Genomic DNA, 27,805 nt, shown 5'->3' on the forward strand with positions numbered 1-27,805 from the left:
CTTCATTTTGAGTTATTTTCCCCAAAACGAGACAATTACTTTTGCTGGTCTAGTAAATACTTCTTGTTTTAAGAATTGTTAGATGTCTGGACTAGAAACAAGACAAAAATACGGAGTAAGAAAAGCCTTTTTTTGCAGGTCAGAAATGTGTCCGTAAAGTAACGAGTGCACGTTTTGTGGATGTATGGACTCCTGATAGGAACGTTGTTCTGGATGTGTGTGTGAAGGAGCCAGAATGTGAGCGCGAGGGAAGGAAGGTTCTGGAAGTCCAGGTGGAGGCAGCTGTCCTTTCTCCATTCTTGAGTGGCGGCTCCAACTGAGGGCCAAAAATACCCCAAACGCGGCTCTTACGGCGAGGTAAAGCTTGCCTGTGAAAAGTGTGCAAACGTTTGCTATCTCAAAGAGCGTTAAATCTCAGACAGCTGTGATTGTAGTATGAGCCTGTTTCTGTTTCCTCCATTGATCTGTGTGTGTCGTCTCACAGACGGGCCATCTGCGGTCCCAAATGTCCCCTAGCACCCCCCTACTGAACCCCAAAATGGTACGGCTGAGGGCTCGGCTATTTTAGTAAGTGTTGGAGAGTCTCAGCTGCCAGAGAGAAGCTGAAGTTGGTGAGCTGAGTGAAGACATGGAGTGTGTGGAAGTGTTCGACTCTCCGGGGAAAGGCCGAGGCCTTCGGGCCACTAAAGAGCTTTGGGCTGGGGACGTGCTGTTCGCTGAAGCCCCTCTGGCTGCGGTGGTTTTTGACAGGTCAGACTCTTCACTCATCATCCTCATATTTCTTTTATAATGTTGAATCATCAGGACTTTGTAAGTCATTATTTTCGACATTTTACGTCATGATTTCGGTTTCAATTTTGACTTGTCATAATTTGTCACAATGTCATAATTGTGACTTTTTGTTTTTATGTCTTACTTTGTGACGTTTTGACATTAATAAATGTGACTTTTTGCCAAAATGTTTGACTTTTCATATCATAATTTTGACCTTTTATGTCATAATCTTTTATTTTCAGTAATAATTTGTGCTTTTTATGTTTATATTTCTGTGGAAACTGTGATATATTTTATTTCTCATGATCATTTGATGAATATAAAGTTAATCAAGGATGCATTAAATTGATCAAAAGCGACATTTATAATGTTACAAAAGATTCTATTTCTAATCAATTTCTTTAAAAAAAACAAAAGTCACTTTTGTTGAGAAAGTTTCTGGCAAATGCATAAAAGTGAATGTAAATTTAGTTTTTTGACAGGTCAGACTCATCACTAATCATGCTCATATTTCATTTATAATGTTGGATCATCAGGACTTTTTAAGTCATTATTTTCGACATTTTACGTCATGATTTCGGTTTCAATTTTGACTTGTCATAATTTAGTTTTTATGTCTTAATTGTGACTTTTTTAAGTAAATATTGTGACTTTTTGCCAAAATTTTGACTTTTCATAACATAATTTAGATTTTTTTAAAATATCATAATTTAGATGTTTTTTTACGCCATGTCGGTTTAAATTTTGACTTATAATGTCATAATTATGTTTTTATGTCATAATTGTGACTTTTTAAAGAAAAAATCGTGACTTTTTGCCAAAATTGTGACTTTTCATATCATAATTTTGACTCTTTTTTACGTCATGTCGGTTTAAATTTGGACTTATAATGCCATAATTTAGTTTATATCATAATTGTGACTTTTTTAGGTAATAATTTTGACTTTTTGCCAAAATTTTGCCAAAATTTTAATATCGTAATTTAGATTTTTTTTTTTTACATAATATTGGTTTACATTTTGACTTAAAATGTCATAATTTTGTTTTTTATGTCATTATTGTGACTTTTTGCCAAAATGTTGACTTTTCAAATCGTAATTTTGACTTATTTTATATCATAATTTAGATTTTTCACTTTGGATCAAAGTTTCTGGCAAATGCATGAAAGTGAATGTAATTATGACTGAATCAGAAATGAGAAATGAATCAAAATGAAGAGTTTTTGTAAAACAAGAGAAAAGGAGGAAAAATATATATTCAATTCAAAGAGAAAACAAGATTATTTTTCCTCCATTGGCAGATATTTGCTCTTGTTTTACAAAAACACTTCATTTTGATAAAATTCTCTGACTTAATATCTTCAGTACTTTTGCTTTTTGATTTAACAATATAAACATTTGTGTTGCAAAACAATAATGCAGAGGAAGACCTCATTAGTAAAGTTACACCAGCATCTGATCATTGTGTTTTACCAAAATAAAAGAAATCATATTTTCAGCTAGTTGACAAAACAACATTTCTCTTTTTCATTTAGTTTAACTTGATGGACTAGCATAACTAAAACTGAAATACAATAAATAACAAATACACTTAGAAAAAAAAGATTTATGCATTTCAATTAATAGTAAAATTCCATTAAATTAAATCGAATAATCTTTATATGTTTTAATCGAATAAGTCAATTCTTGACAATTTAAAACATTTAAAGATTATTAAATTTAATTTGATGGGATTTCACTATTAATTTAAATGCGTGTGTTTTATATATTTATGTAATAAAATATTACATTTTTGTCAAACTTAAACTGAATTTCTAAAGAAAGTGGAAAATATAAACATAAAATTGGTTATTCATAATAAGAACTGCTAATATTATTGAAGTATGTTTACAAGAAAGCACTATTTCAGTTTTTCAGTGTGTTACTTGCCGTTTCTCTGTAATTATTTGTAAATTTACCACCAATTTCTGAGTGAAAATTAAATCCTACAGCAGATTGCTTTCATTGTAATTTAAAATATTACTAAAAACTATAATGGTAGATTCTATTGAGTTAAAATTAATTAATTGTTGGTTTAACTTAAAAAAGTAAGTAAACTGGTTGCATTAAAATTTTGAGTTTATTGAAATTAAAAATTTGAGTTGATACAATGAAGAAAATTGGTTTAATTAATAGAAACTCAAAATATTATTGTATCTGAACCACATAAAAAATGTGATAAATCATGAAAATAGCACTATTTGGCTGCGTCATCACAAATAAAACACACACAATCACCCAATATGCTTAAAAAATCTTTTAATAATATTTTAATTAAGGTTGTCGAATCTCAAAAAATGCTCATTGTATTAACTCAAATTTTAATTTCAATGAACTCAAAATTTTAAGGCCACCAGGTAACTTTTTTTCTAAATAATTTTTTACAGTGTAGAAGATTTAATGAAGTGTCTGACGAAGGCTTATTGCATTTCCATATCAGACCCTTTCATGTAAGAATGTCCATCAGAGATGCTTATGATTATGATTGAGCTTTAAATAGCCGCTCTGTGGGGTCATATGCTGTCAATAGTCTATATTTAACCTCAAGAGCGAAAGATAACTTGTGTGGCGGTTCCATCGCCTTAAAAAACCCAGTCAAATCAAGATTAGATCCGGGCCATTTTAGAATCAGAAACGTCTTTATTTGCGCACCATGAGGAATCAGTTTTCCAATTTGAACATTGAGGATTGCGTAAGAAGATTCAACATGAAGGAAAAAGGCAAATACTATGTTGGTCTAAAACTAATGTAAGGACAAATACACTGCAAAAAATGCTCTTCTTACTCAGTATTTTTGTCTTGTTTCTAGTCCAAACATCTAAAAATTCTTAAAACAAGAAGTATTTACTAGACAAGCAAAAGTAATTGTCTTGTTTTGGGAAAAATAACTCGAAATGAAGAGAGTTTTTGCTTAAAATAAGACAATTACTTTTGCTTGTCTAGTAAATACTTCTTGTTTTAAGAATTGTTAGATGTTTGGACTGGAAACAAGACAAAAATACTAAGTAAGAAAGCATTTTTTGCAGTGTATATGATGTAACTAAGTTGGAGGGTAAAAATAGCCTGAAATATGACCCAACATGCACTCTTGAGTGTGTTTGACTGAATCTAACGCTACTATATCTGTTGTTTTTTGTCCAGTCATGTCGCAAACGTTTGTCACGGTTGCTACCGGAGGCAGGAGAAGCTTCAGCGTTGTGGTCAATGCAGATTTGCTCAATACTGCGATAGGACTTGTCAACGCGCCGCCTGGGAAGAACACAAGCAAGAGTGTGCTGCGATCAAGACCTACGGCAAAGCGCCGAGTGAGAACGTCCGGTAAGAGCCTAAAATCTTCCCTGAGGTCCTGTTATGATGCACAATAAATGCACTCATTGCCAAACGTTTTGTGACGCCTGAGCTGGAGAGCAGTCATGCTGGGACAGGAAGGGGCCGTCCCCAAACTGTTCCCACAAATTCGGGAGCTTGAAATTGTCTAAAATGTCTTGGTGAAGCATTAAGAGTGGCTTTTTACAGGAACTAAGGGGCCAAGCCCTGAAAAACAACCCCACCCCATAATCCCCCCTCCACCAAACTTTACTCTTAGCACAATGCAGTCAGGCAAGTCCCGTTCTCCTGGCGACCGCCAAACCCAGACTCGTCCATGGGATTGTCAGACTGAAGCGTGATTGGTCGCTCAGATGACACGTCTCACTGCTCTAGAGTCCAGTGGCGGCTGCTTTACTCCACTGCATCCCACACTTTGCATTGCTCTTGGTGATGTAAGGCTTGGATGAGCTGCTCGGCCATGGAAACCCATTCCATGAAACTCTCTCCACTGTTCTTGAGCTCATCTGAAGGCCACAGAAGTCTGGAGGTCTGGAGCTGTTGACTCTGCAGAAAGTTGGTGACTTCTGCGCACTGTGACCCTCAGCATGCGCTGACCCCGCTCTGGGATTTAACACTTCGTGGCTGAGTTGCTGTTGTTCCCAATGGCTTCCACTTTGTTCTAATCCCACTAACAGTTGAGCGTGGAATATTTAGTAGTGAGGAAATGTCAGGAATGGACTTATTGCACAGGTGGCAACCTATCACGGCCCCACGCTTGAGTTCACTGAGCTCCTGAGAGCGACCCATTCTTTCACTAATGTGTGTCGAAGCGTCTGCAGGCCGAGAGCTGGAGTTATACAACTCAGAAGTTTGGAGGAGCATCACGATACTTTAGGCAATAAAATCTAAATGCACACATTATTCCAAGTGTATTTCACGGTACATTCCTGAACTGCACGTAGCGTTCACGCTCTGAAATGATGGAAAAATCTGATGTTCTGCAATGGTGTGTGTGTGTGTTTAGTCTCGCCGCGCGCATCATGTGGCGTATCGATAAGGAGGGCAGTGTGGTTTCGGATACGCAGCTGACCACCCTGGACGATCTGGAAGATCACATCTGTGATACAGTCGGTGATGACCTGAAGGACTTGAAAGTTGACATACACAATTTCCTCGACTTCTGGCCTCGTTCCAGCAAACAGCGCACAGTGGACAGCATCTCACACATCCTTGGAGTGGTATGTCAACTTCCAATTATACATGAGACACACACACACACACACACACACACACACACACACACACACACACACGTTTGTTGTTGTGAAATGTGGGGACATTCCATAAGCGTAATGGTTTTTATACTGTACAAACCGTATTTTCTATCCCCTTACACTGCTCCTAAACCTACCCATCACACACACACACACACACACACACACACACTCACACACACACAGCCCCTAAACCTACCCATCACACACACACACACACACAGCCCCTAAACCTACCCATCACAGGAAACATTCTGCATTTTTACTTTCTCAAAAAAACATCATTTAGTATGTTTTTAAGGCCATTTGAATTATGAGGACATTTGATATGTCCTCATAAACCACATTTATAGTGTAATACCAGTGTAATACCCATGTAGTTATACAAATTTGTGTCCTCATAAACCACATAAACAGGCTCACACACACACACACACACACACACACACACACACACACACACACACACACACACACACACACACACACACACACACTCTGCCCCTAATCCTACCCATCACACACACACACACACTGCCCATAAACCTACCCATCACAGGAAACATTCTGCATTTTTACTTTCTCATAAAAACTCCTCCTGTGTGATTTATAAGCCTTTTGTAAAGTGGGGCCATGGGTAATGTCCTCATATTTCACCCTCTCCTGTAATACCTGTGTCATACCCATGGCATTATACACATTTGTGTCCTCATATGTCACAAAAACATGCCCACACGCACACACGTGTGTAACTCTTCCTCCCCGTGTGCCAGATCAACTGTAACGGGTTCATGGTGAGCGATCAGAGAGGTTTGCAGGCGGTCGGTGTTGGATTGTTCCCTAACCTGTGTCTGGTCAACCACGACTGCTGGCCCAACTGCACCGTCATCCTCAACCATGGCAAGTGAGTCCAAACGCTCGTCTTCACATCCTCCGAGAGGAGCGTGAGAGCAGCAGCTGAAAGTATTGTGGGTGGGCGAGGAATCAGAGAGAAGATGGCTGGAGGAAGTGAGAGTTTGAACTGAAAGAGTCGGGAAGGGTCGGCCGAAGCCGGAATAACCCGCTCATGTGATTCAGGGTTTCTGTGAAATTTGTGCATTGACCTGAATATAGTGCGATTCATGGTTTGGTGTGTACATGCATTCATGTCATGTTAACATGCTCAACTCATGATGTTCAGATGAGACGCTCTCAGTTAGGGCTGCACGATTAGGCAAGGCAAGTTTACTTATAAAGCACATTTCATATCAAATCAATGAATCAATCAATCAATCAATCAGTCAATCAATCAATCAATCAGTCAAACAATCAATCAGTCAATCAATCCGTCAATCAAACGATTACATCATTGAGACACCTGTAATTATAATCACGATTATAAATCCCATTAATTGTGCAGCCCTACTCTCAGTCAACCGGATTCTCCCCTCGGTGTCATCTTCATGTTAAATGCACTAGCGTATCTTTATAACGCCAGAACTTTTTTCTTACATGCATTCTTGTCGTGTTAACACGTTCAACTCATGATGTTCGGATTGTCCACTACACTGAAAAAATGCTTTTCTTACTCAGTATTTTTGTTTTGTTTCTAGTCCACACATCTAAAAATTCTTACATTAAGTAACATTTACCAGACAAGTAAAAAATGTTGTCTTATTTTGGGAAAAAATTACTTATAAAAATAAAAATCAATCAAAAACTGTAAATGAAAAATACTGTACCAAATATTTTATTTTATTTGATATAGAATATATATTTTACAAAAAAATGTTTTACTATAAAATTACTTAAAAATCAAAGCCATTTGTCTAACCAAGTTGTGTTCCAAATTTGAAGTTGATATCACAAAAATTGAAGATCCCATGAGATTTTCTTTAGGCGCAGTTCTAAAAACAGCCACTGGGTGTCGTCCACATTCAATTGATTGTTTTTTTTAAATACATTTTCCTGTAAATTTCAGTCCAAATATCACTTTTATCACAAAACAATCACCAAATATGGAACCTTGAGACTCTTACCTTTCCGACGATATGCGTTTTGTCAAGATTAGAAAACATTTTGATTATAAAGTAGTTAAAATAAGTTTTGTAATATGAAACATGACAACGCCCACTAGGGGGAGGAGCCTGCTGGAAGAAATTTGAGGACAGTTTCCATGGTAACACAATGTCTGATTTCAAAACGGTTTTCCCAGGATGAATTTTGAGTTCGTATGCTTTCAAATGATACCTAATTTATGATGATTACGAAAATATAAGATACGAAGAAAAAAAAAGAAAAAAAAAGAGTTTTTGCTTAAAATAATCTAAATAATTTGCCAGTGGGGTAAGAAAAATCATTTTTCTGTTTGAATTAAGATTATTTTTCTCACCCCATTGGCAGATTATTTATCTTATTTTAATCAAAAACTCTCTTCATTTTGAGTTATTTTTCCCAAAACAAGACAATTACTTTTGCTTGTCTAGTAAATACTTCTTGTTTAAAGAATTTTAAGATGTTTGGACTAGAAACAAGACAAAAATACTGAGTAAGAAAAGCATTTTTTGCAGTGTGTGTTGATTTTAAAGGTGCCCTAGAATGATTTGAATCAATATGTTAAATTGTCCTCTGATATCTACATAGAGCGTTTGTGGCTTATTTAAGGGCAATAATTGTCCAGATGCAGTTTTACAGGTCCATTTGCAACCCTATAAATTGTCCCTAGGATGTAATGCTCTGTTTTTGCCTTATTTGGAAGGGTCATGAATATTAATGTTGAGCTCTGCTCTGATTGGCTTATTTCAGCCGCTCAAAGCAGTTCAGCGAAGCGGCTCGTGAGTCCTGACCGAACACAGACCGACTGAACGACACTTTAAGCAGAACATCTCAAATGGAGATTGATCAAATGCAGCTTACTTGTTTATTGGTGTTTTCAGATCATCCGATCGCGTTCGTGCGGTTGCCAGATTGCAGTAATTAAATCCCCCAAACAGCTTTTGTGTGAAAAAACCCCGTATGATATCCATTGTTATACCTAAACATGTCCAATCTGGCAACCATATGCACACGAGCTCTCTCTCTCTCTCTCTCTCTCTCTCTCTCTCTGTGCGCATGTGCGGGCGTTTGTTGAGTTGATTGAGTGGTGAGTGCGTGGTCTTTTCGTGCCCGCTGTGGCTTTAAAAGATTATTTCTTTTTCTTATTTTTCTTTTTTTTGTTATTTGTTATTTGGGTAAAAGGTTTATGTTGGTGTAAATTTTACAGAGAAGCCTAGTTAGAGCGCCTAAATCAGTCTTTGTACTGAGAGGCATGGCGACTCATGGAGCTAATGATCTAGATTCACTCACGCGGCGCCACGGAGTGAAGGTGGTGGCTGCGGGGAGTGTGGAAGAGTGTAGTGTGGCGGTTGGTGATGTGGTGGGGCATGAATGTGTCTTAGCGGCGTCTAAAATGAACAACTCAATTGTGCTGTTTTTGAGTACAGTAGATAAAGCAAATGAAGTGGTTGGAAAGGGAATAAACCTGCGTGGTTTATTTACCCCGGTACTACCTCTTTCTACCCCTGCTAAAAAAGTCACAATTTCTAATGTACCCCCTTTTATTAAGGATGAGATGCTGACTAAGGAGTTGTCACGCTTTGGAAAATTGATTGCTCCCATAAAAAAGATCGCGATAGGGAGTAAATTGGGGTTGGTGAAACATGTAGTGTCGTTCAGACGATTTACGTATATGATACTGAACGGAAATAGAACTGATCTTGACTTAAATTTTAAATTTAAGGTGGATGATTTTGATTACACAGTTTTTGTTACTACAAACACGATGAGGTGTTTTGGTTGTGGCAAGTCTGGTCACTTGATCCGTGGGTGTCCAGAAAGCATCGCTCATCACAGTGAGCAGAATGATGGCGTTAAAGATAACACAGCGCAAAACGAAGACGGAGAAGTCGCCAGTACTTCTAATGCGCTGACTTCTAATGGTCCAACGTTAGTTTCACCAGACGAAAATGTTGAATCTGACCAGACAAGACAAACTGTAGAAGTTGATGAAAGAAACGCCAAAATATCTGACATTGTAGAGAGTGTTGATTGCAATAGAAATTAAAGCTGCGAGCAGCGATGACGGGCCCAAGCCGGTGGCACCGCCACCCCGGTGGCATCAGCTTACCTGTGCACAGCAGGCCAATAGGCATTTAATATGGGAAAAAATAAATAAAGGGACTATGTCAAAGTCATTTGAATTCACCTCATTAACTGCAGCAACTGGTGCTGCTATGACCAGGAACCACAAGTCACATCTATGAGATCAATTACATTTTATTCATTAATTTTATGTCAGATGATGTCAAATGTCAATTTCAAATGAGTGCAGAACACTGTCCAAATGCTGAAGTTGTATTATCCTTACACTTCTCTTAAAAATTAAATTAAGCCAAATCACAGAGACCGCAACAATTATTTTAATATCAGTGTCAGGTAAGAGTAATATGCGTGCATATAATTTATGGAAGTTTATTATAAACAGGCACTTTAATAAGATCATGTGAAATTAACTTTTTTTATCCATTTGAATTCTATCAATAAATAATTAGTTTAAAGAGGTGTCATACGTGATCTTTGCAAACACAGCACATGACCTTCTTTAAAGCCCATGTTATAGAAAACAATTTAAAGTATTAGGACATCACTTTCAATTATGTGCAAATATATTTTTTGCAGCTCAAAATTTTGTAAGTTCAGAAGACCAGTATTTAATTAAAGATATAATATATGTTTTTGTTTTTTACTTATTTTTCACAATAAAGTGATAGATATTTGTGATAGCCTATGATATGAAAGGGTTAAATTATGAAAACACAAGAGAAAAGGTGACACACACACAGAGTGAGAGAGACCCCCTCCACACACACACACACACACACACACACACACACACACACACACACACACACACACACACACACATAGTGATCCTAAGAGAGGGAGAGGGAGGGGGGAGGGGGAATGACAGACACAAAATCTAAACAGTGAGAGAACATTGTTTTTATTTCACTGTCTGAAAACACTGTTTTGCAATAACAACAATAGTTTTATCTTCAAAACAGTGTTCCCTAGGACATGTCCAACCTGGTTACTAAATAAGGCTACACTCCCAACTTCTGGTTATTCTATATACCGGTAGCTCATTGGTTATCATTTTTGTCCTTACACATTAATCTTCTCATTTTTAAGTTACACACACCAATTACTTTTTGTTGAAAAAGACAATTAAATGTGTTTTTTCCTTTGTTAGTAATTTTTTTTAAATATTTATATGTTTTATTAATAATTATTTGTATTAACACAATTATTTAACTAATTATATAAAACAATATTGTCAATGCCCTACAAATAAACTGGTTTTATACATTTATTTTTTTATTCAAACCCAGAATAATATGTTTTATCCTTTAATGCAGGCCAAAGCACAGCATTGAGAGGTAATCTTTTTAGCGCACACGCACACGCACACACACACACACACACACACACACACACACACACACTCATGTCTGGTTCACTATCTTTCTGGGGACTCATAGACGTAATGGTTTTTATGCTTTACAAACCATATATTCTGTCCTCCTACACTGCTCCTACCCCTAAACCTACCCATTTCACAAAACTTTCTGCATTTTTACATTTTCAAAAGAACTCATTCTGTATGATTTATAAGCTTTTGTACCCATTGGGACCTCAATTTAGGCCCCTACAGTGACATGTGTCCCCATGAGTCTGTGTGCATTCAGGTTGAAGTCCCCACCAGGCTAGAACAACACACACACACACACACACACACACACACACACACACACACACACACACACAGTAGTAATGCTGAAGTATGCTGCAGGCAACTCAAATCAGCTCAGCCCATCCCCCCATCCACAACAACCCCCCCCCCCCCCCCCCCCACCCCTGCCCCTGCCCCTCACACACACACACACACACACACACACACACTCATGTCTGGTTCACTATCTTTTTCTGGGGACTCACCATAGATGTAATGGTTTTTATGCTGTACAAACCATATATTCTGTCCTCCTACACTGCTCCTACCCCAAAACCTTCCCATCACACAACTTTCTGCATTTTCACCTTTTCAAAGTAACTCATTCTGTTTGATTTATAAGCTTTTGTACCCATTGGGAAGTCCCCATGAGTCTGTGTGCATTCAGGTTTAAGTCCCCACCAGGCTAGAAAACCATTCACACACACACACAGAGGTAATGTTTTTTTGCTTGAAAACTTATACAATATTGCCCTCTACTGGTCATTTAAGTGAGAGCATAAGTGTTGAAAAAAAAAAAAAAAAAAAAACAGTGTGATATAGAGAATAACCAGCAGGTGGGAGTATAGCCTTATTTATGAACCAGGCACTTGTGTTCTTATTTTGTATTTTTTAGGCTTTTGCTACGGGAACACCGTTTGAGATATCCAATAACCGTTCGCATTTTAGCATCTTCTGTATATTTACTTTATGTTGTCCGAGTTTGGAGGAGATTGAATGAATCGCTTTTGAGGAGAAGGTAAAAACTCAGAGCTCGCTTTGCCACTTCTTGTTATCTTCCAACCAAATTATCTGACTTCCTGTTGGTCAGAGCTAATGACTGTAAATTAGAAAGTTGTCCGGCTCGAAATGTACAATATATATACCGAGTTTGGTGAATGTAGATAAAACTAACCCCCCACTTTGGACAAAAGTGACACACTTCCTGCTGCCAGTTGGTGGCGCTATAACTTTGACTCACAAAAGTCATATCCATGTGATCGGCCTCTTACAACGAACACACAGCTGAAGTTTCATCAAAATGAATTAATGTACGCAAAAGTTATAACACACTTCCTGTTTCCCTTTTCTCGCCATAAATTTGTCTCTTCGCCACGGCCAAACCGTTTGAGATATCAAAAAGTTGCTTGCAATTTAGCATCCTCAGTGTCTTGACTTCAGGCTGACCGAGTTTGGTGCTGATCGGATGAATCGTCTAGGAGGAGTACCGCAAATTCCAGAGCATGCGTTTTCCGAACAACCCATTATAGCTCACTTCCTGTTGGGCGAAGCTTATGACTATGAGTGCGGAAGTTGTTTGGCCCGATGAGATCTATAAGTGTACCGAGTTTCATACATGTACGTGCAAGTGTGTTTAATATATAGACCCAGTTTTTCAAGGGGGCGCTGTTGAGCCCCCCTGCCACGCCCGGGGCAAAGGCCTCTACCAGACCCTGTTGGCCGCGCATTCCGATGCGTGTGCAAAGTTTCAAGAGTTTTCGAGCACGTTAAGTGCCCCAAAAATGCCCAAAAGGCGAAAAGATAATAATAATAATAATAATTAAAGCTGCGAGCAGCGATGACGGGCCCAAGCCGGGGGCACCGCCACCCCGGTGGCATCAGCTTAACTGTGCACAGCAGGCCAATAGGCATTTAATATGGGAAAAAATAAATAAAGGGACTATGTCAAAGTCATTTGAATTCACCTCATTAACTGCAGCAACTGGTGCTGCTATGACCAGGAACCACAACACTCACATCTCTGAGATCAATTACATTTTATTCATTAATTTTATGTCAGATGATTTCAAATGTCAATTTCAAAATGAGTGCAGAATACTGTCCAAATGCTGAAGTTGTATTATCCTTACACTTCTCTTAAAAATAAATTAAGCCAAATCACAGAGACCGCAACAATGATTTTAATATCAGTGTCAGGGAAGAGTAATATGCGTGCATAAAATTTATGGAAGTTTATTATAAACAGCCACTTTTATAAATTCATGTGAAATTTAATTTTTTTATTCATTTGAATTCTATCAATAAATAATTAGTTTAAAGAGGTGTCATGCGTGATCTTTGCAAACACAGCACATGACCTTCTTTAAAGCCCATGTTATAGAAAACAATTAAAAGTATTAGGATATCACTTTCAATTATGTGCAAATGTATTTTTTGCAGCTCAAAATTTTGTAAGTTCAAAAGACCAGTATTTAATTAAAGATATAATATATGTTTTAGTTTTTTACTTATTTTTCACAATAAAGTGATAGATATTTGTGATAGCCTATGATATGAAAGGGTTAAATTATTAAAAAAACAAGAGACAAGGTGACACACAGAGTGAGAGAGACCCCCTCCACACACACACACACACACACACACACACACACACACACACACACACACACACACACACACACACACACACACAGAGTGATCCTGAGGAGGGGGGGGGGGGTAACTAATTATATAAAACAATATTGTCAATGCCCTACAAATAAACTGGTTTTATACATTTATTTTTTTTATTCAAACCCAGAATAATATGTTTAATCCTTTAATGCAGGCCAAAGCACAGCATTGACAGGTAATTGTTTTAGACAGAAGAGTGGCTCACACACACACACACACACACACACACACACACACACACACACACACACACAGTAGAAATCAGTGACACGTGTCCCCATGAGTCTGTGTGCATTCAGGTTGAAGTCCCCACCAGGCTAGAAAAAATAACACACACACACACACACACACACACACACACACACACACACACACACACACACACACACACACACACACACACACACACACACACACACACACACACACACACACACACACACACACTAGTAATGCTGAAGTATGCTGCAGGCAACCCTTATCAGCTAAGCTCAGCCCATCCCCCCCCTCCCAACACACACACACACACACACAGACACACACAGACACACACACACACACACACACACACACACACACACACACACACACACACACACACACACACACACACACACACACACACACACACTCATGTCTGGTTCACCATCTTTTTGGGGACTCAGCATAGATATAATGGTTTTTATGCTGTACAAACCATATATTCTGTCCTACACTGCCTCTGCCCATCACAGGAAACTTTCTGCATTTTCACATTTTCAAAGTAACTCATTCTGTCTGATTTATAAGCTTTTGTACCCATTGGGACGTCCCCATGAGTCTGTGTGCATTCAGGTTTAAGTCCCCACCAGGTTAGAAAACCATTCACACACACAAACAGAGGCACGTTTTTCTGCTTGAAAACTTATACAATATTGCCCTCTACTGGTCATTTAAGGGAGAGCATAAGTTTTGAAAAAAAACAAAAAAAACAGTGTGATATATAGAATAACCAGCAGGTGGGAGTATAGCCTTATTTATGAACCAGGTACTTGTGTCCATATTTTGTATTTTTTAGGCTTTTGCTACGGGAACACCGTTTGAGATATCCAATAACCGTTCGCATTTTAGCATCTTCTGTATATTTACTTCATGTTGTCCGAGTTTGGAGGAGATTCAATGAATCGCTTTTGAGGAGAAGGTAAAAACTCAGAGCTCGCTTTCGACTTCTTGTTATCTTCCAACCAAATTATCTGACTTCCTGTTGGTCAGAGCTAATGACTTTAAATTAGAAAGTTGTCCGGCTCGAAATGTACAATATATATACCGAGTTTGGTGAATGTACATAAAACTAACCCCCCACTTTGGACAAAAGATGGCGCTACTGAGCCCCTCTACCACGCCCGTTTCTGAATCTTTGCTTGCATCTTCTGGACAGCATGTCAGATGTGTGTGTGTTGAGTTTCATGCAATTTCAAGCATGCTAAGTGTCTCAAAAACACCTAAAAAGATTATTGGACTTTGACACGTTGCCATGACAACAGTATTTCAAGAATCAGGAATCCATTTATATGTCTATATCTGCCATGTTTTGACATTATACTGATGAAGTTTGAAGTAAATTGGGTGAAAATAAGATGGGGATTTAAAGCATTTTTGAAAGTGACACACTTCCTGCTGCCAGTTGGTGGCGCTATAACTTTGACTCACAAAAGTCATATCCATGTGATCGTCCTCTTACAACGAACACACAGCTGAAGTTTCATCAAAATGAATTAATGTATGCAGAAGTTATAATACACTTCCTGTTTGCCTTTTCTCGCCATAAATTCGTCTCTTCGCCACGGCCAAACCGTTTGAGATATCAAAAAGTTGCTCGCAATCTAGCATCCTCAGTGTCTTGACTTCATGCTGACCGAGTTTGGTGCTGATCGGGTGAATCGTCTAGGAGGAGTATCGCAAATTCCACAGCATGCGTTTTCCGAACAACCCATAATAGCTCACTTCCTGTTGGGCTGACGCATAACTTAGAGCACGAAAGTTGTTCGGCCCGATGAGCTCTATATGTGTACCGAGTTTCATATGTGTACGTGCAAGTGTGTTTGATTTATAGACCCCGTTTTCAGACCCCACTTTAGGGGGCGCTGTCGAGCCCCCCTGCCACGCCCGGGTCCCAGCCTCAGCCCGGCCCTGATGGCCGCGCATTCTGATGCGTGTGCAAAGTTTCAAGAGTTTTCGAGCATGGGAAGGGCCCCAAAAATGCCCAAATAGTCGCGTAAAAAAATAATAAATAATAATAATAACAAAAAAAAAAAAAAATTAAAGCTGCGAGCAGCGATGACGGGCCCAAGCCGGTGGCACCACCGGTGGCACCACCAATTTGCCTGGTGGCTTCAGGCAAATTGTGCAAGACAGGCAATATGCATTTAAACAGGAGAGTATTTTAAAATCGCTCAAATATGCCACATTTACCGCAGCAGCTGGTGCCGCTATAACCACAAGCCACACCCATGATGGAATTTAAATATAGATGAATTCTAATGTAATATGATATAATAGGTAATTTTCAAATATGTGCAAAGTTATCTTTTGCAGCTCAAAATTTTGTAAGTCCAGAAGGCCAGTATTTAATTCATGGTCTTTTTATTTTATTAACACAATTGTTAAACGAATTATATAAAACTATATTGTTAGTGCCCTACAAATGAAGTTGGATTCACCACATTAACTGCAGCAGTTGGTGCTGCTATGACTACGAACCACAACAGTCACATCTATGAGATCAATTCAATTTAATGAATCAGTTTCATGTCAGATGATGTCTCATCAATTTTAAATGAGCGCAGAATACCGTCCGAATGGTGATATTGTATTATCCTAACACTTAGCTGTTTACAATCTTATGCAATTAAGCATGCTTTCATTTCAATATTTGTAGCATCCAATAAAAAAATGTTAATTACAAAATTACCAATTGGAGCCAAATCACAAAAACTGCAGCAATGATTTTAAAATTAGTGTCAGGTAAGAGTAAGATGCGCGTCTAAATTTTATGGAAGTTTATTATAAACTTTATTATAAAATTTACTTAGACTGACTGGGTAAACCCAGCCTGATCTGCCAGCGATTTGACTTCGCCCTGCAACACAGTCTGAAAACCTGTACATTCATTTCTACTGCTTCTGTTACACTTTTGCGGGAACAAATCACAGACTAACTTATTCACCTGGCACGCTATTGGCGAGTTTAGTAGTCTGTTTAGTTGACTATCCAATTGCATACAGAGTCATTCAAATAATGCTCATTGATCAAATATTAAATTGAGCTTGGTCTGGTGATACCCAGACAACTTATAAACTAGAAAATCGTGTGAAATTTACTTTTTAAATCAATTTGATTTTTATCAGTAAATAATTAATTTTAAGACATGTGTCTTTTCAAAAACAGAATGACCTTCTGTAAAGCCCATGTATAGAAAACACGCGCACACACGTGCACACACACACACACACACACACACACACACACACACACACACACACAATTTCAAGCATGCTAAGTCTCAAAAACACCCAAAAAAATAATTAAAATGACACTTTGCCATAGCAACAGTTTATAAAATATCAGGAATCCATTCGTATGTCTATATCTGTCATGTTTTCACATTATACTGATGAAGTTTGAAGTAAATCGGGTGAAAGTAAGACAGTGATTTAATTTTTTTTCAAAAAGTGACACATCCTGCTGCCAGTTGGTGGCGCTATAACTTTGACTGAATATTGGAATGTAGATGTCTTCAGGCCAGGACTCTTGTCAAACATGTGAAGTTTGAGGCAGATCGGACATTGTATGCCTGAGGTACAACAAATTCCTGTGTCATGGCGAAACATCAACATTTGTGAGGCCGCCACAGACACACCCTTCAGGGAAAACTCAAGATCTTCCCAATTTAACACCACAAAGGCCTTTAGATTAGACTGTGCAAATACGATGTTGATATGATTAAATCTCTAGGAGGAGTTTGTTAAAATTTGTCTGGCAATGGCAAAAACTGCACCAATTTACCAAAGAAAATTCAAAATATCTCACTTCCTGTTGGTTTTTCAGATTTGGCGCCTTGGGTCTTTTTTGTAGGTATTGGGCTGCTGAATGCGTCTACCGAATTTTCATACTCATACATGAAACATAGTGCGAATGACGCTTAATTTAAATTTTGTAGGTGGCGCTATCGAACCATTTTGCCACACCTAATTCTGAAACCCATATCAGATGTATGTTTTCACCACTTCTGATGCGTGTGCAAAGTTTCATGAGTTTTCATGCGTGTTTAGGCCCTCAAAAATGTAATTCATTTGGGAAAAGAAAAATGATGGTTTTAGCAATTACAATAAGGTCCTCACACCTTAAGCCCTAAATATCTGAGTTCCTGTTCGTCGGAGCTAATGACTGTAAATTAGAAAGTTGTTCGGCTAAAAGAGAACAATATATATACAGAGTTTGGTGACTGAAGATAAAACTAACCCCCCCACTTTTGACAAAAGATTGCATTACTTTTGTCAAAAGATGGCGCTACTGAGCTCCTCAACCATGCCCGATTTTAAGTCTTTGCCCATATCTACTGGACAGCATGTCTGATGTGTGTGTTGAGTTTCATGTAATTTGAAGCATTTTAAGAGTCTCAAAAGCAGCGAAAAAGAATGTTATAGTTTGATGTGTTGCCGAAGAAAATTCAAAATATCTCACTTCCTGTTGGTTTTTCAGATTTGGCACCTTGGGTCTTTTTTGTAGGTATTGGGCTGCTGAATGCGTCTACTGAATTTTCATACTCATACATGAATGGTAGCGCGAATGACGCTTAATTTAAATTTTGTAGGTGGCGCTATCGAACCATTTTGCCACACCTAATTCTGAAACCCATATCAGATGTATGTTTTCACCACTTCTGATGCGTGTGCAAAGTTTCATGAGTTTTCATGCGTGTTTAGGCCCTCAAAAATGTAATTCATTTGGGAAAAGAAAAATGATGGTTTTAGCAATTACAATAAGGTCCTCACACCTTAAGCCCTAAATATCGGAGTTCCTGTTCGTCGGAGCTAATGACTGTAAATTAGAAAGTTGTTCAGCTCAAAGAGAACAATATATATATACAGAGTTTGGTGACTGAAGATAAAACTAACCCCCCCACTTTTGACAAAAGATTGCATTACTTTTGTTAAAAGATGGCGCTACTGAGCTCCTCAACCATGCCCGTTTTTAAGTCTTTGCCCATATCTACTGGACAGCATGTCTGATGTGTGTGTTGAGTTTCATGTAATTTGAAGCATTTTAAGAGTCTCAAAAGGAGCGAAAAAGAATGTTATAGTTTGATGTGTTGCCGTGGCAACAGTATATACAATATCAGGAAGTGCTTACCAGCTATATATCTGCTATGTTTTGACATTATACTGATGAAGTTTGAAGTAAATCGGGTAAAAATAAGATGGTGATTTCAAAGCATTTTGAAAGTGACACACTTCCTGCTGCCAGTTGGTGGCGCTATAACTTTGACTCACAAAAGTCATATCCATGTGATCAGCCTCTTACAACGAACACACAGCTGAAGTTTCATCAAAATGAATTAATGAATGCAGAAGTTATAACACACTTCCTGTTTCCCTTTTCTCGCCATAAATTTGTCTCCTCGCCACAGCCTAACCGTTTGAGATATCAAAAAGTTGCTCGCAATTTAGCATCCTCAGTGTCTTGACTTCATGCTGACCGAGTTTGGTGCTGATCGGGTGAATCGTCTAGGAGGAGTATCGCAAATTCCAGAGCATGCGTTTTCCGAACAACCCATAATAGCTCACTTCCTGTTGGGCTGACACATAACTTAGAGCACGAAAGTTGTTCGGTCCGATGAGCTCTATATGTGTACCGAGTTTCATACATGTGCGTGCAAGTGTGTTTGATTTATAGACCATGTTTTCAGACCCCACTTTAGGGGGCGCTGTCGAGCCCCCCTGCCACGCCCAGGTACCAGCCTCAGCCCGGCCCTGATGGCCGCAGATTCCGATGTGTGTGCAAAGTTTCAAGAGTTTTCGAGCATGATAAGGGCCCCGAAAGTGCCCGAATAGTCGAAAAAGCTAAATTGTCCTTAGAAGAACAATAGGGCTCTGCGCCCTTTCAGGGCTTGGGCCCTAATAATAATAATCCTTAGAAGAACAATAGGGCTCTGCGCCCTTTCAGGGCTTGGGCCCTAATGATGGTGGTGAGGTTTTGGAAACAACGCAAACATGTTTTAATCATATATCTGAGTTGCAAGAGAGTGTAATTCAAAATGATAACATGTTAATGGACATGGATCAGGTTGTTTTCAAAACACCCCTGAAGAGGAAAAAAAATGATAAGGGGGTGGTTTTGAAACAGGCCAGAAAGAATCAAGAAGAGAATAGGGTGGATAATGAGAGTAGTGAGAGCGAGTGCTCTGATTCAAATGTCTCAGTTTGCTCTCAATCTAGTTGGTCATGTTTTGAATATGGAGTGGATGAGATTAAAAAGTTTTTGAAAGTGACCAAAAATATGAGAGGAGTGAAAATTGATGAATATTTTCCAGATCTCAAAAGACTTCTGGAAAATATTAGGTGTTCAATGAATGAGGGTAGATTTTCAGATAAAGAAGTATATCGTTTAAAGAAAATTGTCACAAAAATTCAACTCCAATTGACTAATGATGATGAAATGGTTTAGTTATGCCCTAATTGCATGTATTGCTCTCTGTAGTGTAGTTTCTTTTTCTTTTTTAATGATGAGTGACATTCGCATTGCATCTTTAAATGTGAATGGGGCTAGAGACTGCAGAAAGAGAGCACAAATATATGAAGTATTAAATCAGAATAAAATTGATGTCCTGTTTTTACAGGAGACACATAGTGATGGGAAAAATGCAATTGAATGGGCTAAGGAATGGGGAGGTCTTCTTTTTCTGAGCCATAATACTTCAATCAGTGGGGGGGTTGCAGTTTTGTTTAACAAAAATTTTGCTCCCTCATCCTTTTCAGTCGAGGAGATTGTAAAAGGTAGATGTATGAAGATTAAAGCTGAATTTGAAGATCATGTTTTTGCTTTTATTTGTGTATATGCACCAACCTCACAGATAGAAAGAATGTTGTTTTTAGATAAACTGAATACAGTAATAGAAAAGTGTGATAATGAGTTTTTGGTATTGGGAGGGGATTTTAATTGTGTTGAAAGAAACATAGATCGAAATCATGTAGAGCCACATATGGCTTCACGTCGAAAATTGATACAAATTATAGAAACGAATGAGCTTTGTGATGTATGGAGAAATTTTAATCATGATGTTAAACAATACACATGGACACATGCTCGCGACAATTTGTTGTCAATGGCACGTTTAGATAGATTTTATGTCTTCAAACATCACCTTAGTTTCTGTACAAATAGCTCAATTATTCCAGTCGGTTTCTCTGATCATGGTATGGTTGTGTGTAGAATGTTTATTAGTTCTGTTAAGTTAAATAGTTCTTACTGGCATTTTAATGTGACATTGTTGTCTGATTTACAGTTTAAAGATGTTTTTAAGTTTTTTTGGGAGTCTTTTAAAGAACAAAAAGATCAATTTTCCTCTTTACAAGAATGGTGGGATATTGGGAAAGTAATTATTAGGCAATTATGTCAACAATATACTCTAAATGTCACAAAAAATTTAACTCAGTCTATAAAGAAGCTAGAAGATGAAATTTTAAGAATTCAAGTTTTAATTCAAGAAACAGGAAATCAAGACCATTTAGACTCTCTTATTATGAAAAGATCAGCTTTGTCTGATTTTTATAAAAGAAAGGCACAAGGGGCATTGGTCAGATCACGTTTCCAGAATGTGGAGCAGATGGATGTTCCATCAAAGTTTTTTTTCGGATTAGAAAAAAAGAATGGACAAAGACGGTATATACAGAATTTACGCTCTGAAGCTGGGGTTCTGTTATCAGACCCAGTTGAAATTAGAAAAAGAGCAGTAACATTTTATAAAAATCTTTATAGTTCTGATTATAGGACAGATCAAGATGGTGAGACTGTTTTCTTTGAAGATCTGCCAAAAATTTCTGAAAATGACAATGTAAAACTTAGTAAAACTATTACCTTAATAGAATTGTATGAAGCCCTCCAGAGTATGCAAAATGGGAAAGTCCCAGGTATAGATGGGATTCCTTTTGAATTTTATAAATCATACTGGAGTATTATAGGCGAAGATTTGCTTGCAGTTCTAAGTGATAGTTTAGTTTGTGGTTCTTTACCCCTGAGTAGTCGGAGAGCAGTTCTTACTCTTATCCCAAAGAAGGGAGATTTGAGTGATATTAAAAATTGGAGACCGGTGTCATTATTATGTTCTGACTATAAAATACTGTCTAAAGTATTGGCGATTAGGTTAGGGAAAGTGTTAGATGATATAATTAGTCCTGACCAATCCTACTGTGTGCCTGGAAGATCTATATTTGATAACATTTTTTTAATTAGAGATCTGATGGATTTTTCAAAGATTTGTGGTGTAAATTTTGGCTTGATTTCCATTGATCAAGAAAAGGCATTTGACCGTGTAGAGCATGATTATTTATGGAAAACTTTAGATGCCTTTGGTTTTAATTCAGTTTTTAAAGGTTATATTAAATTATTATATAATGATATTGAGAGTATGTTGAAAATTAATGGTGGCTTGTGTGTTCCTTTTAAAGTTCAGCGTGGAGTAAGGCAAGGTTGTTCTTTATCAGGTATCCTTTATACATTGGCAATAGAACCACTTTTGCACAGATTAAGACGGGTTTTAAAAGGCCTTACACTGAAGAACTGTGAAAGTACTTTTGTTTTATCAGCTTATGCTGATGACGTTATTGTAATTGTGAAAGAGGAAAATGATGTGAATATTTTAATGAAAGCGTTGGAAGATTTTGAAATGATATCAGCTGCAAAAGTAAATTGGTTAAAAAGTGAAGCTGTTTTGGTGGGTGAGTGGCTAACAGTGACCCCCAAACTCCCTGATGGTCTGATATGGAAAAAAGACGGTTTAAAGTATTTGGGAGTTTATTTGGGAGATGAGTCTTTTCAATCAAAAAATTGGGAAGGAATGATTGAGAAAATAAAGGGTCGCTTGGATAAATGGAATTGGATTAAGAAAATTTTGTCTTATAGGGGTCGAGCCCTTATTGTTAATAATCTTGTTGCCTCATCTCTTTGGCACCGGCTGACATGTGTTGACCCGCCACTATGTTTTCTTGCTAAGATCCAAGCGATGTTGATAGACTTCTTCTGGGATAATATGCACTGGGTGGTCCATAACATCTTGTACCTACCAAAGGATGAAGGTGGACAAGGTCTTGTGCACTTACAAAGCAGGACAGCAACCTTTCGAGTACAGTTTGTACAACGTTTCCTGACAGGCCCAGAGTCTGTAAGTTGGAGACCAGTGGCAAGTGCTATTTTAAAAACTGCTGCAGATCTAAGTCTGGACAAATCCTTATTTTTAACAGATCCAAACATTTTAAATGTGGAGAAATTTCCAATTTTTTATCGGAATCTTTTCAAAGTATGGAGTCTTTTTAAACTCCAAAGGGTAATCAATCCCACATCCTTGTACTGGCTTCTGGAAGAGCCATTAATTTATGGTGCAAGACTGGACATAACAAATGCATCAGTTTCATTGACTGAAGCCTTTATAAAGGCTAGAGTGGTGACTCTTCGTCAACTAATAAGTCTGGCAGGACCAGATTTTATTAAGGTGAATGCAGTGACAATACAGATGGGGTTTAGATCTGATCGAATGATTGAAAAACTACTACAAAAGTTACAGACTCTTCTTACAGTAGAAGAGACCGATCTCCTCCGAAAATATTGTCTGGGAGAAATTACTCCCAATGATAAAGATGTTTTTCCAAAGTTGATGATTTCACCTAATTTAGAGGAGGATGGTGGAGTTTTTCTTGAATCAGAAAAATTAATGGACATGGACTTTGAAAAAGTAAATGGAAAGAAACTGTACAAGTCATGTGTGAAATGTTTGAACGAAAAAGCACTATATGGGAAAATTGATACACCTTGGCGAAATGTTTTGGGTTTGGATGATGTTGTTAAGCCAAATTGGAGAACATTTTACAAGCCACCATTAGTTAAAAAAATTGGAGATTTGCAGTGGAGGATTTTACATTGTATTGTTGCTGTAAATGCTTTTATATCTGTGTTGAATCCTAATGTAAGCCATGAATGCCCTTTTTGCTCACAGAGGGAGACTGTTTTTCATGTTTTTATGCATTGTAATAGACTTAAACCTTTATTTGAGGTTTTACAAAATTTGTTTAGGTTTTTTGATGAACAATTTTCAATGCATACTTTTATTTTTGGTGTTAAATATACAAAGACACGTCAGAGAGAGTGTCAATTGTTAAATTTTGTGTTGGGCAAAAGTAAAATGGCAATATACATGAGTAGGAAAGATAAAATTGAACAAAATCAGGATTTTAATCTTGTGTCCATTTTCGGTGCCATGGTTAGATCAAGATTGCTAATTGATTTTAGTTTTTATAAAGCTATTTCATGTGTTGCAATGTTTGAGGATGTTTGGTGTTATGGAGGGGCATTGTGCTCTGTTGTAGACGATAATCTTTATTTTACTCAATTTGTGTAATTTTTTTAAATAGTAGTTTTTAATGTTTTTCTGTGGAAATCATTTGTAATAAAGGTGTTTTCAAATTCAAATTCAATTCTCTCTCTCTCTCTCTCTCTCTCTCTCTCTCTCTCTCTCTCTCTCTCTCTCTCTCTCTCTTCTTACACGCGCGCGCGGATGATCTGAATACACCAATAAACGAGTAAGCTGCATTTGATCAATCTCCATTTGAGATGTTCTGCTTAAAGTGTCCTTCAGTCTCTATTTTAGACTCGTCTTCTTTCGTCAGTGATATTGCATGTTTATATAACGTTAGTCACAATGTAGGCTAACGTTACGCAGTGACTGATGTAGCCTAATCTGAAATACAAATCCGCTTGTTAAGTCGTGACGTAAGGAACGCCGTTTCTGGGTCCAAGCCTCAACTCGTTTCACTTGAGAATGCCATTGACGCCCGTTTATGAGCGCGATTTATTCATATCAAACATCAAACGTTTAAAAAAGTTTAACATTTTCAATACTTACAGTCTACACAACAGTCTCTGTGCTCACAGCGTCACATACATTAATATTTTAACGATTTAAAAAAGATGAATCACTGTCTGGCCATCTGGAATTTTGATATGGAGAAAAAGGTTATGATTATAGCTTTTTTTGTAGTATCACACCATATTGTGTGTGTATATTAGCACCGTTTGTAGTTTTTCTTGTGGTATAAGATAGAGTGCTTGGACCCGGAAGCGCTGACGCATGACGTCAGCCTTAACAACCGGATAGGCAAACACATCATAGGAAACACCATACTTCAAAAATATAAATATAGAACTTATATTTTACAAAATGAATAGTCTTGTCAAATGACTGTCGTTTTAACTTATATGGTGGAGAAGGTGACGTTTGCTAGAAGGATCGAGTGAACGAACTGTAACCAAAGTATCTACGGTTGTATTTTGTAAAACAATATGCGGTAATATTCACCTTTGTCATTAGACACACTATTTAGTTTGGTATGGTACTTGGTGTTTCCTATTGTTACTGTAAGCATCTCGCGTCATCTAGACAATGCTGTCTCTCTGAGAAACTTTCAGTTTAATCAGAAATTGTTTAATCAGTCAATAAGTGGATAAATGACTTACTGCTGCAGGAATACAGTCGCCCCTTTCTTCAGTTTAAGACGCTGAGCGAAGCTTGCTTGAAATGGGCCGAACAAACGAACGATCTTGAATTAAATTGTTGTGGTATCGGATTATAAACATCAGCCATGACTGTTGACATATGAAAAGTCCTCACGTCCCCTGCACAGCCTGAACATGACGTGTGTCCACGCGAGCAGCTTGTTTTGATGATTTGCTCCATTTCCGCCTGACAGATGTTTGGACAGATGTAAATGTTAATGGCATGCATATAAATGATCCCCAACGCTTGCGTCACGGTTGGGTTTATGTTGAGAAGCACTTATTTTTCCGTGGTGTTTTTGATTTACGAGATTTACAGAAGAAGGAGGAGGCGATGGTGTTTGAGACTCACAGGATGTGATGTCCATGGACTGAACTCTTATTATTTCACTATGGCAAGGCTAATTACATTTTTCCTTCTAGGGCACCTTTAAATGCACTAGCGTATCTTTTTAACACCATAACTTTGATACTGTATCCTGAGAATCTGCTTCAGATCGTCCAGCAAACGGCCTTTGCTTTGTGTTTCAGTCAGTCGGCTGTCGATACTCTCTATCACTCTCAGAAGAGGTGGGTCCGTTCAGCTCTACCTCTATCCATCTGATCTCACTCTTTCACATCCATCCATCTATTCATCACCCAAATAATCAACTACCCAAATTCATCTAATCATCTGTTAATCTTATTATCTAATCAACTAAACAGAGCCAAACCACGGCGACAGAAGCGCGTTCATCGAGAGCTCACCTCCTCCTGCCCAGCTAACAACAGTATACTCGTCTGGAGAACGTTCCGATTAGGTTATGAAAATTTTACTTCTGTATGTTACATTTTTTTAAAAAGTTTTATAAAAGTTATTCCTGGTTGCGTGAACATTCCATTTTTCAAACATTTTTGGACGTTACTTTTGAATGTTCTCAGAATGTTCATTTAAAAATGTAACGAACATCTAACTAAAACATTTCAAAATATTTTTTCTTTTTTCTCACAATTATGACTTTATTTCTCACAATTATGACTTTATTTCTCACAATTGCGCATTAATATCTCTTAATTATGACTTTATTGCTCACAATTATGACTTTTTTCTCACAATTTTGCGTTTATATCTCACAATTATGATTTTTTGTTCTTACAACTGTTTATCTCATATTTTGGAATATTTTCCTCAAAATTGCACGTTTAAATCTCACAATTGTGTTCATATCTCATATTTATGACTTTTTTTCTCTCACAATTTTGCGTTTATATCTCGCAATTTTGACTTTTCTCACAATTGCACATTTATATCTCCTTTTATAAAAACGTTTTTCTCCCAGTTGTGTGTTCATTTTTATGTGTGTTTTGCGTGTTCATGTCAGATATCTGAAAGCGTTAGATGATTTCTGAGTTTTTCTGAGTTCGACAGCCGTCGCGTTTGTTCGTAACCTTTGCAGAACGCTCTGAGAACGTTCCCTGTTAGCTGGGCAGAATCTGGGCTAATCCCCAAATCAAATACTGATAATTAAAAGAATAATTTTCATACAGAGATAAGACCTTTTTGCCCCAATATTAGAATTCTGTTATCCTTTACAGAGGCTCCTGGTGTGTGTCGTTGTGTTCAGTGGCACTGGTTTGGGCCGACACCAGAGTGAATGATGACAGAATTGAGCTTCACTGATTGGCTGATGGGTGGTTGGTCAGTTTGCGGTGACCTTTAACCTCTTTCACACCCAATAACAGTTTCTTCAGCTCATTTCTGTCTTGACAGCTGCCCCGACTAATCGCCTCTTTGACAGATAGATGAGCTTCTGAGCATTGTGTGTGTCAGATGAAGATAAGATGATGTGTTTGGTCCATATATACAGAAGCTCCGGAGTGTTTGCCTGGTTAGCACAGAGTGTGTGTTTGTAACTTGACCTGGACGGAGAAACTGAAGTGTATAGACTAGTCCACCCATCCACCCATTTATCCACCCATCCATCCATCCATCCATCCACCTATCCACCCATCCATCCAATCACCCAACACATCCATCCACCCATCCATCCACCCACCCACCCACCCACCCATCCATCCATCCACCCATCCATCATCCATCCACCCATCCATCCATCCATCCATCCCCCCCAACACATCCAACTCCATCCACCCAACACATCCATCCATCCATCCATCCATCCATCCATCCATCCATCCATCCATCCACCCATCATCCATCCATTCATCCATCCATCTATACACCCATCCATCCATCCATCCACCCATCCATCCATCCATCCATCCATCCATCCATCCAACACATCCATCCACCCATCCATCCATCCCCCCAACACATCCATCCAACTCCATCCACCCAACACATCCATCCATACACCTATCCATCCATCCATCCATCCATCCATCCATCCAACACATCATCCATC

General features: G+C 38.0%; 1 protein-coding gene across 2 annotated transcripts in view; it reads left to right on the top strand.

Annotated features, from left to right (window-relative positions):
• The first annotated feature begins 250 nt into the window (after window positions 1-250).
• Window positions 251-27,805, top strand: part of smyd1b (SET and MYND domain containing 1b) — a 38,938-nt gene continuing 11,383 nt past the window's right edge. Inside the window, exons 1-6 of one of the 2 annotated variants that reach the window (XM_067414573.1) lie at window positions 251-357; window positions 485-750; window positions 3,954-4,130; window positions 5,146-5,359; window positions 6,169-6,299; window positions 25,932-25,970. In XM_067414573.1, coding sequence (XP_067270674.1) covers window positions 629-750; window positions 3,954-4,130; window positions 5,146-5,359; window positions 6,169-6,299; window positions 25,932-25,970 — 683 coding nt within the window. In that variant the 5' untranslated portion in view covers window positions 251-357; window positions 485-628. The remainder of the gene's footprint in view (window positions 358-484; window positions 751-3,953; window positions 4,131-5,145; window positions 5,360-6,168; window positions 6,300-25,931; window positions 25,971-27,805) is intronic. The other variant, XM_067414574.1, reaches the window with a different exon arrangement.

The sequence above is a fragment of the Pseudorasbora parva genome, chromosome 13 (genome assembly GCF_024679245.1).
Source record: "Pseudorasbora parva isolate DD20220531a chromosome 13, ASM2467924v1, whole genome shotgun sequence".
Classification (NCBI taxonomy): domain Eukaryota; kingdom Metazoa; phylum Chordata; class Actinopteri; order Cypriniformes; family Gobionidae; genus Pseudorasbora; species Pseudorasbora parva.